Below are 14,193 nucleotides of genomic sequence, written 5' to 3'. Positions count from 1 at the left end.
TCAGCTCCTTTCCGTCCTTTCCACTGCAGAATCAAGCACTGTCTATATTGTTCCCATGTAAGCACCGCAAGAGTGGACCCGTTCTCCCGGGATCCATCTGCTCTAAACCAGGGGGTGTCCCACCGAAGAACTACTCCATCTAAGCTCACATCCACAGGCTCCCCCACTCCAGTCGACAGCGGTGGCACCATCCTCCCCAGGTCATCGGGGGATAGCACCATTAGCCCTGCCGAGATAAGTCGCTCCCTACTGCGATAGAGGTGGGTCATGGAAGCGGGCTCGCGGAGGGGAGCAGGGACGTCGGCCATACCTGCGCCTAATATGGTTCCATCGGTGTCGCTCCGGTCCGTTAACGAGGACGCTGGAGTCTGCTGCAGCCCGGACCGGGGCTCCTCCAATGGGATGCTCGGATTCGGCTCCGCTGGCTGTGGTTCCTCCTCCTCTAATTCCGAGGTCGGGATTGGTGGACGTAACTCCGCTGTCGGATCCGCAGGCTTCCGGTCCATCTCCGGTGAAGAAAGGCAGGCCTGAACTGCTTCTTCCTCGCTCAGGCACTCGCCGTTCATCATCGCTGCCTGATAGTCGGTGGCAGTGCATGCACCTAACTCCGCCATTTCTCTGAGGTCGGGCTTCTCCGTCACCAGCCTCTCGCCGTTGCATATCAAGGGGTGTTTCTCTTCTGCTTTGGGGCAGGTCATTCCTCTGCAGCCAGAAGTGCAGGGGGCGGTAGCCATTTCTCGCGCCACACTGGGAGTCTCCACCCATAACACGCCCTCCTTCCCCTTGGGTGTAGCAATGGCGGCGCCTTTTGGCGGGAACTTTTGGCGGCTAATGGCGCAGCACAGTCTTGCAATAAAGTACAGTCCAAGCACAACAAATCACAGTCTCTAGGCACACATGACCTGACTCTTCAGGCTTAAGTAGATCCTGTTCGTGACGCCAAGTTGGAGCGCCCCCGCACCGCCGCAGGGCCGAGGGGTACCCGGAGCCGGGCCTCTAGTTCTCAGTCTCGGGGTTGTCACGGTGGCTAGACCCGGTCTGTGGCCCTGTCCGTCAGTGGGGGACGTCCGGTGTAATAGGTGGTAGTAATGGTAGCGATGGAGCGGTACAGTTGTGGGGTGTAAGTCGCGGTAAATAACGAGGACACCAGGTTGCAGTCTCTTTACCTCTTTACTGGAGATCTCTGAGTCCTCAGTCCAGAACACGGTTCACCAGGCTACGCAAGTCCGGCCGGTCCAATGGCACCTCCAGAGTTCTCCTCTCAGGTGGAAATCTGTGCCTTCCTTCTAGCGCTATGTGTTGTAGTCCTTCCCTGCTGTGCTCACGGAAAGTAACCCCACAACGGTTGTGTCTGTTTCTTAAGTTCCCTCACAACTCGATTTGATGTTCCTCTGTAATCCACCCCTTCCCTGTATTCAGGTTGGAATGGCACCCGTTTGTCAGGTAGGCCTGGAGTTCTTCCGGGACCGTAGAGTCGCCCCTCTCCCGCAATTGCCCCCCAAGACTTCATAGGTGATATGTGGTAGACAGCCCGCCTGAGACCGACTGTCCTGCCGCTGTTTGGAGTATGGCTTGAAGCTGTATTCTAATCCACTCCCTCGGCGTTCCGGCCACCGGTATTGCGCCTCAGCAGGGTGCTGCCTCTTTCAACAAAACCCCTGCTGGTATTCTCCTTCTGCTTGATCTCGTTTCTCACTCAGCACAATCTATCTCGCTTCTATTTCTTTCTTGAGTCCCGCCGCTTCCAGGAGCCTGCGCGGACCCGTTACGTTCTTTCAATGCCAAGCCTCTGCCAGGATCCCACCCCTGGCAGAGACCCTACAGTCTCTCCCTTCACAACACCCCCTGCCACAGGGTGTTGCTCCGTTCAATCCCGTCAGCGTTCTCTTCTAACTTCCTGCCTGACCCCCAGTTTACCCACTATGGTGGGGAGTGGCCTAATGAATAGCACCCTTAGCTCCCCCCGGAGGCCCAGCTGTGAAACATATTGGTGTCTGTGATACCTGATTGGAGGAACTCCTTCGGTGCCATCGAACGTACCATGGCTCCCCTTAGCGGCGAAGCCACAGCACTGCAACGACCAGGACTCTGGGGCGCTGCATATGGAGGAGACAGGTTATGGATGGCTTTGTAGGTCAGAATTAGTAATTTGAACTGGATACGCTGAGGGAATGGGAGCCAGTGAAGAGATTTGCAGAGGGGAGAAGCGGAGGAGTAGCAAGGAGAGAGATGAATTAGTCGGGCAGCAGAGTTAAAATGGTAGTCTATTAGGTGCTAATCCACATATTAGTCTAATGGGTGGTAATCCACATGGTAGTCTAATGGGTGCTGATCCACATGGTAGTCTATTAGGTGCTGATCCACATGGTAGTATATTAGGTTCTGATCCACATGGTAGTCTAATGGGTGCTGATCCACATGGTAGTCTAATGGGTGCTGATCCACATGGTAGTCTAATGGGTGCTGATCCACATGGTAGTCTAATGGGTGCTGATCCACATGGTAGTCTATTAGGTGCTAATCCACATGGTAGTCTATTAGGTTCTGATCCACATGGCGGTCTATTGAGTGCTGATCCACATGGTAGTCTATTAGGTGCTAATCCACATGGTAGTCTAATGGGTGCTGATCCACGTGGTAGTCTAATGGGTGCTGATCCACATGATAGTATATTAGGTTCTGATCCACAGGGTAGTCTAATGGGTGCTGATCCACATGGTAGTCTAATGGGTGCTGATCCACATGGTGGTCTATTAGGTTCTAATCCACATGGTAGTCTAATAGGTGCTGATCCACATGGTAGTCTATTAGGTGCTGATCCACATGATACTATTTTAGGTTCTGATCCACATGGTAGTCTATTAGGTGCTAATCCACATGGTAGTCTAATGGGTGCTGATCCACATGGTAGTCTAATGGGTGCTGATCCACATGATAGTATATTAGGTTCTGATCCACATGGTAGTCTAATGGGTGCTGATCCACATGATAGTATATTAGGTTCTGATCCACATGGTGGTCTAATGGGTGCTGATCCACATTGTAGTCTAATGGGTGCTGATCCACATGGTGGTCTAATGGGTGCTGATCCACATGGTGGTCTAATGGGTGCTGATCCACATAGTGGTCTAATGGGTGCTGATCCACATGGTGGTTTAATGGGTACTGATCCACATGGTTGTCGAATAGGTGCTGATCCACATGGTGGTCTAATGGGTGCTGATCCACATGGTGGTCTAATGGGTTCTGACCCACATGGTGGTCTAATGGGTGCTAATCCACATGGTAGTCTATTAGGTGGTGATCTACATGGTAGTCTAATGGGTTCTGATCAACATGGTAGTCTAATGGGTGATGATCTACATAGTAGTCTAATGGGTGCTGATCCACATGGTGGTTTAATGGGTGCTGATCCACATGGTGGTCTAATGGGTGCTGATCCACATGGTGGTTTAATGGGTGCTGATCCACATGGTAGTCTATTAGGTGGTGATCTACATGGTAGTCTCTTAAGTGCTAATCTGCATGGTAGTTTAGTGGGTGATGATCTATATGGTAGTCTAGTGAGTATGGATCTGCACATCCCTCCTATATTTTCATAGTAACTCACTAACCGCTTAGAACTACTTTGGTGTCATGTAGAGCTTATGTACAAGCAGACCCCTGGAAGTTCAGGTTAGGCCGAACTTGAATCCAAAGTTCGGTTCGGGTACTAGAACTTGACCCGAACTTGACCTGGGATCCAAAGCCCATGTAACTCAATGGTGACTTTTGTGCTGTAAAATATTCATAGTAAAGGTTAGAGGGCTGAAAAAGTAAGCAAAATGGAGGCAAATGTGGATAGAGAAATGAATAACAATAACAGAATAAGAAAATTAAAAATAATAATCTTGAACCAGGAGGCAGAGGTCCAAGCGGAGGTGGATGTGGCTGTGTAGGTGGAAGAGGCAGGGGGGGAGGTATCCAACAATGTTTTTGTGGTGGGGTTGTGTTTGTTTTTTTAGAGAACTGACTCAAAAGAACATAGAATAAAAAGTAACTATTTTGAACCAGGAAGCGAATGTCCAAGTGTTGGAGGAGGTGAAGATGGAAGAGGCAGGGGAGGAGCTATCCAGCGCTGTTTTTGTGTTTTGTTTTAATTTAGGGAACTGACATAAAAGAACATAGAATAAAAAAAAAAAATAGAAACGGCAATATAGAAGCAGGAGGCGAAGATCCAAGTGGAGGAGTAGGTGAAGGTGGACGTGGCAGTGTAGGTGGAAGAGGCAGGGGAGGAGGTATCCAACACTGCTTATGTGTTTTTTTGTTTTGTTTTTTTTTAATTAATTTATTTTTTTCATTTGCAGAAACCCCAAAATTAAACAAATGTCAAATAGAGTATAACAATGGCTGAGTACGGCTGGTATAGTTGTCTAGTTAGCAAAAGTGTGTAACTGCAATAATTTTCTTGGAGAAATACTTCATTTTCTGGAACAATTTCAAGGGTGCCAACACTTTCGGTCATGACTGTACCTTTTGGAGGGTTTCTGTTTCAAAAATTCATTGAAACACACCCTTTGTCCTGCCCTAGCTTTAAAGCAAGATTAGGTTTTTTCAAATGTAATATATTAAAATAAAAATATTAATTTCATTTGCTACTTACATGTGATACAAGGTACTATATTTTCCTCATATGTATATGCAGCGCCCCCACCGCCGCAGGGCTGAGGGGTACCCGGTACCGGGCCTCTGAGTCTCTGCTCTGGGGTTGTCACGGTGGCTAGGCCCCGGTCCGTGACCCTGCCGTGGGGCGCACAGCAAATGATAGATACGGGGTTTGGATGATGGTGGTGGTGAGGCTGTGGTGGTGCGGTGCAGTAAATAACGAGGACACCAAGTTACAGTCTCTTTACCTCTTTACTGAAGATCTCTGGGTCCTCAGTCCGGAATCCGGATAACCAGGCTGCGCAAGTCCGGCCGGTCCAATGGCACCTCCAGAGTTCTCTTTACAGGTGGAAATCTGTGCCTTCCTGCTAGCGCTATGTGTTGTGGTCCTTTCCTGCTGTGCTTACGGAAAGTCCCCACAACTGTTGTGTCCGTTTCTTAAGTTCCCTCACAACTCGATTAGATGATGTTCTGCTAATCCTCCGTCCCTCCCTGATGTTGCAGTTGGGACGGCACCCGTTTGACGGGTAGGCTCGGAGCTCTTCCGGGACCCTAGAGTCGCCCCTCTCCACAAGTTGCCCCCAAGACTGCATAGGTGATTTTAGTGAGACAGCCCGCCTTAGACTGACTGTCCTGCCGCTGTTTAGAGTATTGCTTGAAGCTGAATAATGTAATACTCCCTCGGCGTTCCGGCCGCCGGTTGTGCGCCTCAGTAGGATGTTGCCTCGGTCTTACAGCACGACTCCTACTGGCATTCTCCTTATTGCGTTGATCTCGTTTCTCACTCAGCACAATCTATCTCGCTTCTAATCCTTCCTTGGGCACCGCCGCTATGCTGAGCAGGCACGGTCCCGTTACGTTCGCTCAAGTTGCCAGGCCTCTGTCAGGATCCCACCCCTGACAGAGACCCTACTGAATCTTCCCCCACAACACCCTCTGCCACAAGGTGTTGCCTGGTTCTAACCCAGTCAGCTTTCTAATCTCACTTCCTGCCTGACCGCCAGTTTACCCACAATGGTGGGGAGTGGCCTAGTGAATAGAACCCTTAGCTCCCCCTGGAGGCCCGACTGTGAAATGTATTGGTGTCTGTGATACCTGGTCAGACGAACTCCTTCAGTGCCATCAGACGTACCATAGCTCCCCTTAGTGGCGGAGCCACAGTACTGCAACGACCAGGACTCTGGGGCGCTGCACTCCCCCCTGGTTAAATCCAGTACTCCGGGACTGGGAAGAAAACAACAATACAAGTTAGCAAAAAGACATACAATTTTGTTGAGTGCAATAACAATAAGTATATTTAAACAGAGCTTCCCTTTATGGGAGGTGAGGACACTTGAACGTTACAAACATGGTTAAATATCATAGCAACATGCTATAAATAACTTTTCTTACCCAACCGGGTATTCTACTTTGTACAACTTCTTGAACAATAACTTAACATCGCCTTTAAGGATGTACACTCTGGATCCGCTAAAGACCTTCTTATAATCACATTATAAGGCAATTTAACTTTTACATTCTCCTTCTTTAAATCTGCAGGACCGCCTGTCCTAACGGCACCAGACCTACTGCCTCTCCTTTCTTACAGGACCGCTCCTTTCAGCCCGAGCCTTCTGTCTTTTCAACTACTATACATAGTATAGAACATAACATTACTTTCAGTTTAAGAGCACTGAGCCATCTCTATATGGCTCCTAGGAGGACTCAGGGTTCACCTTCTGTCCTCGTTGTCTATCAACATTATCAAACATTTTCTATAGAACATTAAACCTTCTCATTATTTTCTTACTGACATGTATACTGGACACTACGTCTACCCCTACGGGCCCACTGCATCCTTCTTCTAGCTTTCACTTTCTTTCAGGGAACATCATCAGCAAGCATTTCTTTACAATTAACTAGTTGGATACATATAACTTTCTCACGCAAACATTATCATGACTTTCTCTTTATCAAAACATTATTGCTTTCTCTCAGTCTTAAAGCAATACCATTCTTCAAGTACAACACATGAACATCCCCTTTAAGAGGGGACCAAGTCTCTATGAGGTAGCATATCTTCTCAAGCTACCAGTCCGTACTCAGCAAAGGTTCCAGTGTGGTATCTTCACAAAGAGTCCTTTTTTGAAGTAAAACCAGTAGGGAGCACCTTTAATAAGGTGCAAACTATTTACAAAAAGTTTGTATCATGCACTGTTCATGATTGCGGCAGTTCTGGAAACTTGTGCAAACTTAGGAAAAACAAACAAACAAAACAATAGGGATCCCGGGTCAACTAAGGGATCCTTTTAAGAAAAAGTTAACCCTGAACGGGTTTAGCAGCAAAAATCAGGAAACGAACAAACAGTTAAGGAACTATTTACATGTTCAAAAATAGTATTATCTTACTCATCTTTCGGTACAGAAGGTGGTTTCCCACCCCCGGCTGAGGCAGCACCCGTGCTGGTAGTGGGTCTCTCAGGTGCCATCAGATCAGCCGGTGTCTGGATTTGAAGACTAACCCTGCTTGCAAGTTCAGTAGCCGCTACAAGGCGTACGGTGGTGACAGTAACAAGATCTGGCAAATCTGGATCAATCGTGATCGGGGCAACAGGTGACGCTCCCTCAGGCTCACACCGGTGGACGTTCCGAGCGCACCATCCTTGTGCATTCCGGTGGCGAGTGTAGGTCACCTGATCCCCTCTTTGCAATGGGTCACCATCTCGACTGCAGCAGGGAGTTTTTACGTTGTAGCTAGTAACAAAGACATCAGTTGGTAGCCCCAATTCCTGTATGGAGCCCCATCCCCTCTTCGGGTGATAGGCCAACACAGTGCCCCGCTTTACCACGTCTTTCCTGCCAGACGCAGACTTTTTATGTTGTGTCTTATGTTGTTCAGTCTCATCTCGATTTTTCCAGTGTTGGATCAGGCACTGCTTATACTGTTCCCAAGTAAGTACCGCAAGGGTGAGACTCTCCCCCGGAGCTCCATACGGCTCGTTCCAGGGGGTGTCCCACCGGAGGATCACCCCGTCCGGGCCTACATCTATGGGTTCTCCCATCTTGGTCGGTAGTGGAGGTAACAGCTTCCCCATCGCGTCGGGGGTGAGGACTACCCGCTCCACCGAGAAGAAACGGTTATTGTTGCTGGGGTGAGGAGCGGTCACAGGAGCGGGATCGGTGAGGGGAGCAGAATCGGCCGGGGGAGTAGGGGTGCCGTCCATACCTGCGCCTGATGTGATTCCACCGATGTCGATCTGTTCCGTTGACGAGGACACTGGAATCGGCTGCAGCCCAGACCGCGGCTCTTCTGGAGTCGCCTCTTGATGTGGCTCTGCCCTCCATGGCTCCGTGGCTGGGATAGGTAGGCTCGGCTCCTCCGCTGGCGGCTCCAAGGAGTTCAGGTCCCTCACCGGCGGTGGACGCGAGTCCGCCTCTGATGGGTGAGGGCAAGCCGGGATCACCTCGCCGTTGCTCGGGCACTTGCTGCTCATCGTCGCTGTCTGGCATTCGGCGGCAACGCATGCACCTGGCTCCGCCATTTCTCCGAGGTCGGGCTCCTTCTTCACCTCGTTCCCGCCGTTGCAAATCAGGGGGCGGTTCTCCTCTGCTGCTGGGTAGGTCGTCCCCTCGCAGCAGGAGTCGGAGGGGGCGGTCGCTACTTCTGGCGCCGCTTTGGTAGTCTCCTCCCATGACACGCCCTTCTTCCTCTGCGCTCCCTGTGGCGCTGCAATGGCGGCGACTTTTGGCGGGAACTTTTGGCGGTAAATGGCAGCACACAGTCTTTGCAACAAAGTACAGTCCAAGTGTAATAAATCACAGTTCCAAGGCACACATGACCTGATTCTTCAGGCTTAAGTAGATCCTGTTCGTGACGCCAAAATTCTGCAGCGCCCCCACCGCCGCAGGGCCGAGGGGTACCCGGTACCGGGCCTCTAAGTCTCTGCTCTGGGGTTGTCACGGTGGCTAGGCCCCGGTCCGTGACCCTGCCGTGGGGCGCACAGCAAATGATAGATACGGGGTTTGGATGATGGTGGTGGTGAGGCTGTGGTGGTGCGGTGCAGTAAATAACGAGGACACCAAGTTGCAGTCTCTTTACCTCTTTACTGAAGATCTCTGGGTCCTCAGTCCGGAATCCGGATAACCAGGCTGCGCAAGTCCGGCCGGTCCAATGGCACCTCCAGAGTTCTCTTTACAGGTGGAAATCTGTGCCTTCCTGCTAGCGCTATGTGTTGTGGTCCTTCCCTGCTGTGCTTACGGAAAGTCCCCACAACTGTTGTGTCCGTTTCTTAAGTTCCCTCACAACTCGATTAGATGATGTTCTGCTAATCCTCCGTCCCTCCCTGATGTTGCAGTTGGGACGGCACCCGTTTGACGGGTAGGCTCGGAGCTCTTCCGGGACCCTAGAGTCGCCCCTCTCCACAAGTTGCCCCCAAGACTGCATAGGTGATTTTAGTGAGACAGCCCGCCTTAGACTGACTGTCCTGCCGCTGTTTAGAGTATTGCTTGAAGCTGAATAATGTAATACTCCCTCGGCGTTCCGGCCGCCGGTTGTGTGCCTCAGTAGGATGTTGCCTCGGTCTTACAGCACGACTCCTACTGGCATTCTCCTTATTGCGTTGATCTCATTTCTCACTCAGCACAATCTATCTCGCTTCTAATCCTTCCTTGGGCACCGCCGCTATGCTGAGCAGGCACGGTCCCGTTACGTTCGCTCAAGTTGCCAGGCCTCTGTCAGGATCCCACCCCTGACAGAGACCCTACTGAATCTTCCCCCACAACACCCTCTGCCACAAGGTGTTGCCTGGTTCTAACCCAGTCAGCTTTCTAATCTCACTTCCTGCCTGACCGCCAGTTTACCCACAATGGTGGGGAGTGGCCTAGTGAATAGAACCCTTAGCTCCCCCTGGAGGCCCGACTGTGAAATGTATTGGTGTCTGTGATACCTGGTCAGACGAACTCCTTCAGTGCCATCAGACATACCATAGCTCCCCTTAGTGGCGGAGCCACAGTACTGCAACGACCAGGACTCTGGGGCGCTGCATATATTATTGTAAATTTTAATAAAACCTTCCAAAATGCTCCTATGCCCTCTACACTGACATTTTTAGATTGGCATCATGGACTTGTGGAGAGGAAGAAGGGGATCCTGCTGTTTGTTCATGTAGCATCAATTTCAATGTTTTATTTACTGCTTGACCTTTCCTTGGTCTTTCCACACAGTCTGCATCAGGTCCTTCATCACAGGGTGTACTCTTTGATCACTGAGTGTATATTCTTAGTCTCAGAAAAGGATCATTTATCTTCATCAAGCCGGGATGACAGACCTTTCCAGAAAGTCAAATGTTTTCCTTTTCTAAGTTTCATATTTCCTTGTGGGCTGCAAATGTTAAAGGAATCCATCTAAATTTATTGACAGTCAATCAGTCAGTTTTGTGTCTAGTAGTAATACAACATGGGTCTCAAGTGCTATTATTTAGTATCTCTGGATCATTTCCTTCTTCTTGATGACTACATTATTTCCGTTTTGGTACAGCAATTACATGTCTGTTTTATGAGAAACCACTTTAGTAATGTGTACTGATTTGGCAAAATAGGTAAATTCTCAGTGATAATGCTGTAAAAAAGTATTATCCCCATCCACATATCCACCATGAAAACTAGATTAGACTAATATTCCGTGATTTATAGGAATTGTCTTTAAGCAACATCTACCGTATCATTCATCCAGAGGTAATAAATGTATGATTGAAGGGATTCCAAGAACGGGGGTTCTGTGTCTTCAGGTGAATGAAGAGGTAGTGCACATGGGTGCTTGTCTCTCCCACTTCTATAGACATGACAGTAAAAGAGCCAGGTGATAAATGCTCCAGCAATAAATAAAAATGGGAAGTGAAGAAATCACCATAAAAATAAAATGTATTAAAACCACAACGTGTTTCGGTTCCATCCAGGCTTCCTCAGGTATCGGACACGTGAGGAAGGTTGGATACAGCCGAAACTTTCTTATCACCTTATCACAGAATTCAACATCTTTCCCCCATCTCACTCTGCCCCTCCACCAGACCTATCCATCAATGTCAATGGCTGCTCACTTTCCCCAGTCCCACACGCTCGGTGCCTTGGGGTGATCCTCGACTCTGCCCTCTCTTTCAAGCCACATATCCAATTCGGGTATTGACGTGCGAGACTCATCCGAGTTTCTCGCAGGTGACTATGAGCCTTATAATGAGAGGCTAGAAAACTTGGATTTGCTTAACTTATAAATGAGGTTACTTCTTTGGTGTCTTTTTTCTATTTATTAGTACATAATATTAGTTCTACTTACAAAGAACCAGGGGATATACATTACGTGTTGAGGAAAGGAGATTCTGCCAGCTAAATAAGAAAGGGCTCTTCACAGTTAGAGCAGTCAGATTGTAGAATGCCCCCAGCAAGAGGTAGTAATGGAAAATACTATAACAGCGTTTAATAAAGGGCTGGATGCTTTTCTAAGAACCAGATGCATTTTGAGTTATAAATACTCTAGAGATTGATAATCTAAAACTGATGGACAAAGGTTTAACGTGATGGATCTGTGTCTTTTTTCAGTCTATATAACTATATGAATAAAACAGTGGTCACTTATGGCACTATTGCTCCATCTATATGGGGACACAGGTCCTCCATTCTTGTGATTAATGGTGGTCCCATAGCTGAAACCCCCACTAATAATACATTTATTACCTATCCTATTGAAAATGTGTATTGGAGGAACACAGTGCTATGAGAAATTGCTCTTTCCAGGTTTTGCAGGATTCCTTCACCTTCATTTTCAAGTATATTTAAAAAAATGTGAAGTGATGCTTTAGAATGACAGTGCATTCTGCCACTTGTCAGGTCCCCATAATGCCATAATTTTTCTGCATTAGAGGATATTATAAGTGTTAGTAATGTAAAATGAATTCTTGCAGGTTATTGGGACACCAACAGAGGAAACGTGGCCTGGAGTATCTCAACTTCCAAACTACAAAACAGGTATGTAGATCTCAGCTGAAACCTATGGCTGACAATAGACTGAACATATGGTCATTGAAAGGGTGATTTCCAATTACTTCGCAGTGTAAGCGTGCCCAGCGATCAGCAGGACTCTTAGGCCATTTATGGTATTTTTATACAATGGCTGACAGTTCATCCTCTCATGTAACGAAAGATGTTCAGTTGACAATAATGACAGGAGGAACGAATGATCATACCCCTCTCCTGATCATTGCTAAGAGAAAATGGTCCATGATGAGCTCTGACCTTTCTCTCATATTGTTGATTGACACTCATTATTGGTGGTTTAGATGCCCATGATCTTATGTGCCAATGGGAAAGCTGGAAAACAACAGCGCAAATATAGGGTCTTACCCAACTAGATAATTGAAGAACAAAAGGTGCAGGGATGTGCTCACCTGGCAGGTACACCATAAAATCTCAAAACAAAGGCTGCTGCAGATCCAAGAGTGTATTCTGTATGGAAATTAAATGGAAGATGAACCTTTTTTTGCGCTGCTGAATACACCAATAATGGTTTCCACAAATGGTGAAGAAAGAGCCCAGGAGGCAATGTGTGGAGAATTGCAGTTTTATAACGCTTTTCGAAGTTCACAGATGTCTTCATTGAGACAAACCACCTTAGCTGGCTGAATCTCGTTTCCTCCACACGTAATGAGTATTCCCTGATCCTTTTGTCCTGATGAAGAAGTCTGTGAACTTTGAAACGTGTTGACAATAAAACTTCAATTCTCCACACATCGCCTCCTGGACTCCTTAACCATCTGTGGAATCCATTACTGGTGTTTTCAGCAATGCAAAAAAAGGTCCATTTCATTTCCTTCCATGGTCTTATGTGATCACTGAGCAATTGCACTTTTTACATAATTAGTATTCCTTCAATACATCTGGACCATGGATTAGTTCCTAAAGGCCCCCGTACACATTAGACTAACATCATATGAACCCACTGATATCGGAAGTTCTAATGTGTATGGGACCTTACGAATCTCCTCTGACAGATGATGTCGGGGGGGGAGAAAAGGTCCCAATCTTTTGTTCTCCGGGAAATAAGCCGCTAGGAAAGGAGTATGACAGCGGCTCTCTCATGCGCTCCTATGTATGGGAGAATCAGCTCTCGACTGGATGATTGATCAACAGCTAGATGCAAAGTAACAACGGAATGCTATAATAATTCACTGTTTCATTTATATAATAATCATGTTATTACATAGCTTCAACATAATCTGCAGCACTGTACAAACATTGCGATTACTCACAACACTCCCTGTCACCCATGGGACTCACAATCTAAATTCCCTCTCTCAAACACAAATGGGTCACTTTCAAGTCAAGCCAGGTTAACCTATCCCAGAATCCAGACATATTATTGGCAGGGAAAATCAATGATCTAATATCTTATGAACCCTTGTAAGGCTATGTTTACTTGTTGCATTTTTCTTCTGCGGGCAAAACCTGCTCTCTTGGCAGTAAAGAAGCTGCTTGCTGCTTAAAAAAAACAAGTTTTGCTGTGTTTTTCATGCCGATACAGTTTAGTGTCTGTTGTTCCTGAGTTTTCTGCATCAAAAATGCAGATAAATATGATACCTGTGTTTTTGCTGCTTTTTTTCCACTTACTCATTGCTTTCCATGGGTGAAAAAAACACTGCAAAAATGTTGAAAGAAGTGACACACTGCAGTTTTCCAACTCAGTCAGGAAAACCAATGTGGGTGCATGAGAGTTCTGAAATCTCATCGCTTTTGCTGGTAATGTAAAACACAGTTTTTAATTTGCATAAAAATCACAGCAACATGTGAACATAGGCTTAGACTTTAGGCAGGTAGATCTCGCCTGTCCTTGATCTCACCAGTAGACAGTGGTGCCAGTCGGTACTAGTCAGATGGTATTGGCAACCAAATGACACTGGAAAATACTGATTACATGTTACACATATTTACTGGACAATTTCACATACAAGCTTTCAGAAACCTTTTCATCCAAAAATTCCAGTTTTGTCAGCATTTAGTCTAAAGTAAGAAGAAAAAAACTGGAATTAAAGAAAGACAAGGGTACTGCACACAGGGCACTTGGACAGAGGTTTGACCATTAAATCAGTAAGGTAGGCGTAAAAGTTTAGAAATAACATTATTATAGTAAAAACATTAGGAATGGAAACAGTTCCAAGTGATTCGTTGTTTTCCAGTGGTTGTTTCCTCTGTATCATGTTTTCAGAATCCAGAAATCACAGAAACAAATTACGGTAATTGGAAATAATAATCATTAGTTGTTATTAGAATTCCTATGGAAAAAAAGCAAAGATAATGAAGCAAGATGGATTATGGACCGGAGAAATCAGCAGAGAAATCTATGTGGGCATATCATTCAAAAGACCACCACTTACAATGAGCCTAAAGGTACCTTCACACTAAGCGACGCTGCAGCGATATCGACAACGATGCCGATCGCTGCAGCGTCACTGTGTGGTCTCTGGAGAGCTGTCACACAGACAGCTCTCCAGCGACCAACGATGCCGAAGTCCCCGGGTAACCAGG

At 47.1% G+C, this 14,193-nt stretch overlaps 1 protein-coding gene across 2 annotated transcripts in view; it reads left to right on the top strand.

Annotated features, from left to right (window-relative positions):
• CDK15 (cyclin dependent kinase 15) overlaps positions 1–14,193 on the top strand; it is a 550,498-nt gene that overhangs the window by 403,041 nt on the left and 133,264 nt on the right. For both annotated transcript variants that reach the window (XM_077272097.1, XM_077272099.1), the window contains one exon: positions 11,577–11,640. In XM_077272097.1, coding sequence (XP_077128212.1) covers positions 11,577–11,640 — 64 coding nt within the window. The remainder of the gene's footprint in view (positions 1–11,576; positions 11,641–14,193) is intronic.

This window comes from Ranitomeya variabilis, chromosome 7 (genome assembly GCF_051348905.1).
Source record: "Ranitomeya variabilis isolate aRanVar5 chromosome 7, aRanVar5.hap1, whole genome shotgun sequence".
Lineage (NCBI taxonomy): Eukaryota > Metazoa > Chordata > Amphibia > Anura > Dendrobatidae > Ranitomeya > Ranitomeya variabilis.
This window is presented reverse-complemented; position numbering and strand designations above follow the sequence as displayed.